A 6,535-nucleotide genomic window follows, 5' to 3' on the forward strand; every position below is an offset into this window, starting at 1 on the left:
TGAATAAATATTAATGTAAAGAAATGGGTGAAGCAGCCTAGCCAAACCTAATGAGCCTGGAGCCATGGGCTGCTGGGGATGTCACTACATTTTCCAGCCCTGTGTTTTGACTCACTCCAGGGTGGCTGGGGTGTGGGGAGGGCTGAAGTTTGGAAGGGTGAGGCAATGCTGCAGAGCAGCTCTTTACAGAACGGTCACTGCTGGGAGCCAGTCAGCCAGGGAAAGCTTATTATTGTTGGGGGGTGCATAGTGAGCTCACTTTTTTTGCAGGAACAGAAATCCGGCTGCTCTGAGATGAAAGAGGGGCTCCCCCGGGCTCTTCCTTCTCCCTTTCTCCCTATCCTTAAAACTCCCCTTCCCCGGCTCCTAGGACCCCAGAATGAGTGGGAGAACCTTGTGCTGAGGAGTTGCTGGATGGGAGAACAGGCTCTGAAGGTCAAGGGTCAAAATAAAAAAGACTTCTTGTTTCTTCAACTGAACTTTATTACAATTAGTAGTTAACAGTCGTGATGAGAATAATGATCCTTATATTTTATACAATTTACAAAGGGTTGTCATATGTTAACTAGCGATAGTACCCACGTTAATAGCAATACTAATAATAACCAACACTTACTGCCAGCTTCCTGGGGGGCTGACACAGTGCTCCAAACATGCCCACCTGCTGTATTTGTTTTAGTCTGTGGTAGTGGCAGATCCAAAACTTCTGTATGTGTAAGAACTCACTGGTACAACCTGTTTGGAAAGGGAAGGATAAGGGTTGGTTCTGAACGTGTATTTGCATAGCACTTTACATGAGAGGGTATGTTACAGAAGAATGGGGGGACTGATGGAAATTTCGAGCACTATAAACCATCTTTGAGAACCTGAGCTAGTCACAGCTACTTCTCAAACCAGATTTACTGGATTCAGATCCCAGCTCCATCTCTAATGGCCGCGTGACCTTGGGCAAGTTATTTAACCTCTTAGCGTTCACGACAGAATCTACCTTTTAGATAATATTGAGAGCTTAATGATGATGCAAGAAAATTACCTAGCAGTGTCTGACTAACAGCAACCTCAGTGAGTTACCTCCTATTGTGACAAGAAACAAAATGAAATCTCAAACCATCCTAGTAAGCTGGGAGCTATGATCTCATTTCACAGATGGAAAAGAGAGAGTCCGTGAAAGAAAGTAACTACATCAATGTCACAAAGCCAGTAAGTGATAGAGAAGAAATTCCAACCTGGTCCGCCAAACTCCAAAACCTGAAATGCCATTCTATTGCTTCTCCTCCTCCAGCCTTGCCCAGGATTCTCTCAATTTTCAGGGCGGTTGGGGGAGCAGACCCAGTACATAGAAGAATCAGTTGAACTGCCGTCACTATAGCTATGACCAACATATCTGTTCCACAATAAGCAATAATGAGGAGCAGTGGTTCCCTAACGTTAGAGAAAGTATGGCCTTGCTCAGCCTTCTGGGGCACTGTGGAATGAAATCACAGCACGTGAGAATTTTTGAAAGCTGCCACCGTGCTTTACAAAGAGATAGCAATATCATTAAATGCTGCCCCACCTTCTTTTATCAAACCCGGAAAAACCACTCACCTGTTTGGCCTCTCCAGCACCTTCCTCCTCCCTGCCCCCAACTGCAGCTGTGCACAGCCCATAGACTGTTTTCCATAAAGGCCTCCGGCTGCTCATAGCTTCTTCAGACATTCAGCCAAAATTTTTAGAGTGCGACTGGGGGGAGGAGTAGCTCACCCTGAATTCATTTAGCTCTGTCGTTGAAACTCAGGTTCCTACACCAGAGCACAAAAACAAATCGAAAAGGCAGTTTCTGGGCAATGGGAAACAGCTCATTTTGCAGGTGCTTTGGCATCAGTAGTAGCAATGAATGCAACATCCATATCGGGGGTGGGTGGGGGAGGTTTGATTACAGATGAAATGAGTAATACCCTATACGAAATTCGCAATGAAAATCTTGAAAGTGGACATTTAAATGCACTGCTCGGGGTGGAGTGGGGAGCGGGATCGGAAATGACGCTTGTGGTTTTTAAATGCGTTTCTACTTGGGAAAGCCAGGCGGGGAAAGGAAAGGTCATCGTCTGTTTAATTTCCACCCCCACCCCCCCGCCCGGGCCAGGACGTCCAGCATTAGCTCGCCAGGCCTCAGCTGTTGTACACACTCGGCGAGGGGGGAGGGGAAGGCGGAGGCGCGGAGGCGGGGCCTACTGGGAGGAATCTGGGCGTCCTGCCGCGCATGCGCCTCTCCCGAGCAACAAGTGGGCTCCACAGACAGAGGAAGTGTAAAGGGGAGGGAGGGGGGGAAGAACTGGTGCAGAGCATGGCGGTGACGTCAGCGCTCCGCCCGGGCGGCATCCCGCGCGGCCAAGCCGGGGACAGCGCGAGCCGCAGCGCGAGCTGGAGCGCCGAGACGCGCCTCCGGAACGTAGAGTAACAATCACAACCCCACATTCCGGGCGAGTGCGAGCGGGAAGGGATGCGACCCGGGCCGAGGCGCCGCGCGAGCGCCCTGCAGCCAACGTGAGCGCCGCCAGCCGCGGCGGCCCGGGCGCCGGCCAGGCCTGGGGGCGGCGGGAGCCTGCGTGCGTGCGCTCCTCTCCTCTGCTCTCGTGCGTCCTGGAAGCAGTGGCCGCGGCGGCTCCCTCCGGCCGTGCAAACCCAGCCGCCGCCAGCGGAACGGCCGACGCTGCGGAGGGGAGAAGCTCCTCTCGGCTGCCATCCCCTCCCAACCCCCGGCCCTCCGGGGAAGCGGCGACTTCAGCAAGATTGGACCCGGGCACCGGGTGGCACTGAACCCTCTAGCCTTCGCCCCAGGGAGCCTGGCGGGGAGAGGACGCAGCTCGTAGGGGGGCCCCCAGGGGAGAGGAAGAGACAGCCCCCTTTCGAGCTTCCAAGCACCAGCCACTCCGGGGAGGGGGCCAAGAGCCAACGGCGGCCAGAACCCGGCACCCTCGCCCCCTCCCCTCGGGCCCGGAGCTTCCAGCCCGGGTCCGCGGCACCAGGAAGAAGGCGCCTGAGCTCCCCTCCCGACGACACAGCCGCAGTAGGAGGTGGGGGCGAGGAGCGGGCTGAACTCGTCCGCCGCCCCGGCAGTGGAGCCCCCGCGGAGAGGCGCTGCGCCGGCGGTGGAGACTCGCGCTCCCTCCAGCCCCTGGGGCAGAACTTTCTCGCCCCCCCTTCCTCCACCGCAGCCGGACTCCCTCCCCAGCCGGCCAGTCCTCCCGGAGGAGAAGGCGCCGCGGAGACAGCCTGGGCGGGGGCCTACCTTCCCCAGGGCCGGCATCATGTCGGCGGCGCAGGTGTCCTCGTCCCGGAGACAGTCTTGCTACCTGTGCGACCTGCCCCGCATGCCCTGGGCCATGATCTGGGACTTCTCGGAACCCGTATGCCGCGGTTGCGTCAACTACGAGGGCGCCGATCGCATCGAGTTCGTGATCGAGACGGCGCGCCAGCTGAAGCGGGCGCACGGCTGTTTTCAGGACGGCCGCTCCCCCGGGCCGCCGCCGCCCGTCGGGGTCAAGACGGTGGCCCTGTCGGCTAAGGAGGCGGCGGCTGCAGCAGCGGCGGCAGCCGCCGCCGCACAGCAGCAGCAGCAGCAGCAACAACAGCAGCAGCAGCAGCAACAGCAGCAGCAGCAGCAACAACAACAGCAGCAGCAACAGCAGCTCAACCACGTCGATGGTTCCAGCAAGCCCGCTGTGCTGGCGGCCCCGTCCGGCCTGGAGCGCTATGGCCTGAGCGCTGCCGCCGCCGCCGCCGCGGCTGCCGCCGCCGCGGTGGAGCAGCGTAGTCGCTTCGAGTACCCGCCACCTCCGGTGAGCCTGGGAAGCAGCAGCCACGCCGCGCGGCTGCCCAACGGCCTGGGGGGCCCCAATGGCTTCCCCAAGCCGACACCGGAGGAGGGACCCCCGGAGCTGAACCGGCAGAGCCCCAACTCCTCTTCAGCCGCGGCGTCAGTGGCGTCTCGGCGCGGGACGCATGGTGGGCTAGTGACGGGGCTGCCCAACCCGGGGGGTGGTGGAGGCCCCCAGCTCACGGTGCCCCCCAACCTGCTGCCGCAGACTCTACTTAACGGCCCGGCCAGTGCCGCCGTGCTGCCCCCACCGCCGCCCCACGGCCTGGGCAGTCGTGGGCCCCCGACGCCCGCGCCCCCAGGGGCGCCCGGGGGCCCCGCTTGTCTTGGGGGTGCCCCGGGCGTGTCAACCGCGTCGTCCTCGGCGTCGTCTTCGACCTCGTCGTCGGTGGCGGAGGTGGCTGTGGGTGCTGGTGGAAAAAGGCCCGGCTCGGTCTCCAGCACAGACCAGGAGCGCGAGCTGAAGGAGAAGCAGCGGAACGCCGAGGCCCTGGCCGAGCTGAGCGAGAGCCTGCGCAACCGCGCGGAGGAGTGGGCCAACAAGCCCAAGATGGTCCGCGACACGCTGCTCACGCTGGCTGGCTGCACGCCCTACGAGGTGCGCTTCAAGAAGGACCACTCGCTGCTGGGCCGCGTCTTTGCCTTCGACGCTGTCTCCAAGCCCGGCATGGACTACGAGTTGAAGCTGTTCATTGAGTACCCCACGGGCTCAGGCAACGTGTACTCCAGCGCATCTGGTGTGGCCAAGCAGATGTACCAGGACTGTATGAAGGACTTCGGCCGGGGTCTCTCCTCCGGCTTCAAGTATCTGGAGTACGAGAAGAAGCACGGCTCTGGGGACTGGCGTCTGCTTGGAGACCTGCTGCCTGAGGCCGTGCGCTTCTTCAAGGAGGGCGTGCCCGGCGCCGACATGCTGCCCCAGCCCTACCTGGACGCCAGCTGCCCCATGCTGCCCACGGCGCTGGTGAGTCTAAGCCGCGCCCCCAGTGCGCCCCCGGGCACCGGGACCCTGCCGCCCGCCACCCCTTCGGGCCGAGGCACAGCCGCCAGTCTTCGCAAGAGGAAGGCGTCCCCCGAGCCCCCGGACTCCGCCGAGGGCGCCCTAAAACTGGGCGAGGAGCAGCAGAGGCAGCAGTGGATGGCGAACCAGAGCGAGGCCCTAAAGCTCACCATGTCGGCCGGGGGCTTTGCGGCTCCGGGGCATGCCGCGGGAGGTCCGCCCCCACCGCCTCCGCCCCTGGGACCCCACTCCAACCGGACCACCCCGCCCGAGTCAGCCCCTCAGAACGGGCCGTCCCCCATGGCCGCCCTCATGTCGGTGGCAGACACTCTGGGCACGGCGCACTCGCCCAAGGACGGCAGTTCCGTGCACTCCACCACTGCGTCCGCGAGGCGCAATAGCAGCAGCCCGGTGTCACCGGCCTCCGTGCCCGGGCAGCGCCGCTTGGCATCTCGGAACGGGGACCTGAATTTACAGGTGGCGCCCCCGCCGCCTAGCACCCACCCGGGCATGGACCAAGTGCACCCCCAAAACATTCCGGATTCCCCTATGGCCAACAGCGGGCCCCTCTGCTGTACCATTTGCCACGAACGTTTGGAGGACACGCATTTCGTTCAGTGCCCATCCGTCCCCAGCCACAAATTCTGTTTCCCTTGCTCTAGAGAGAGTATCAAGGCCCAGGGGGCCACCGGCGAGGTGTACTGCCCCAGCGGAGAAAAATGCCCTCTGGTTGGGTCGAATGTACCTTGGGCCTTCATGCAGGGGGAAATCGCGACGATCTTAGCTGGAGATGTTAAAGTGAAAAAGGAGAGAGACCCTTGAACCACAAGACCGCCACCTCCTCTGCCCCTGACCAGCTTCTCTCCGATCCAGAGGGCCCCTCCCCCACCCACAGCGACCCTCCCTCCCCTCACCCCCAAGATGTAGAATTGTGAATATAACAAACTGCAAAAAGTTAGTCTTATGTATAGACATTATTTTCGTCGTATGTTTCTATATTTTGAAACAAAAGGTATGTAACTTCTTCATTTGAAGGATAAGCTGGTTTGTGTTAAGCAGTATAATATTGGTTGGGTCATTTGCATCATTTCGTTAGCATTTATTTGGTGGCAGAGTGTTTGCCTAGGTACAGAATTAATAGCCCTTAGCAACGACTGCTGCTGGTGTGTATTTTTGTAAATGTTATGCACTCTCTGAAAGGAAAAAAAACACAAAAGAAAATGACTTTTTTTTTTTTTGCCAAGGCCAGTGTTGCTGCCTAAAAAAAAAAAAAAAAAGATGCTATAAAATGGTGAAAGCTTCTTTCTAAACAGCCCCAAGAGTTGAAGTCTTCACTTTATTTTGTTCCATTTTGTTCTGTTTTGTTTTTTTGTTTTTCTGTTTTGTTTGCAAAATGGTAAAGGGGGGAGGTGTTTGGGGGGGGCGGGGTGTTTTCTGTTGCAAGTTTGTGAGGGAAAATGTTTTGGTTTGTTTCTACTGACTTGAATGTGTTGGATCTTCACGTGTTGTTTTGTTTTTGCTTTATTGATGCACGGATGCTTTTGAACAGTAGAGCGAAATGCTAGACATGGGGAATCTGCTCTGTTTGTCCTTTATACATTTCTGTAGTTAACAGAACACTGTAATGTGCCTTGGAGCTTAGTAACTTGTAATAAATTCAATTGATATTAATTCTG

At 58.0% G+C, this 6,535-nt stretch overlaps 1 protein-coding gene across 1 annotated transcript; it reads left to right on the forward strand.

The window, feature by feature from the left end:
- Positions 1-3,285: 3,285 nt before the first annotated feature.
- Positions 3,286-6,535, forward strand: IRF2BPL (interferon regulatory factor 2 binding protein like). The gene has a single exon (XM_059182722.1). The coding sequence runs from the start codon at positions 3,291-3,293 to the stop codon at positions 5,679-5,681; it is 2,391 nt and encodes a 796-aa protein (XP_059038705.1). The 5' UTR covers positions 3,286-3,290; the 3' UTR covers positions 5,682-6,535.

Source organism: Mustela lutreola, chromosome 7 (assembly GCF_030435805.1).
Source record: "Mustela lutreola isolate mMusLut2 chromosome 7, mMusLut2.pri, whole genome shotgun sequence".
NCBI lineage: Eukaryota > Metazoa > Chordata > Mammalia > Carnivora > Mustelidae > Mustela > Mustela lutreola.

Bases quoted from the DNA above. Each gene is read 5' to 3' on its own strand.
- IRF2BPL (XM_059182722.1), top strand. From the start codon at position 3,291: ATGTCGGCGGCGCAGGTGTCCTCGTCCCGGAGACAGTCTTGCTACCTG.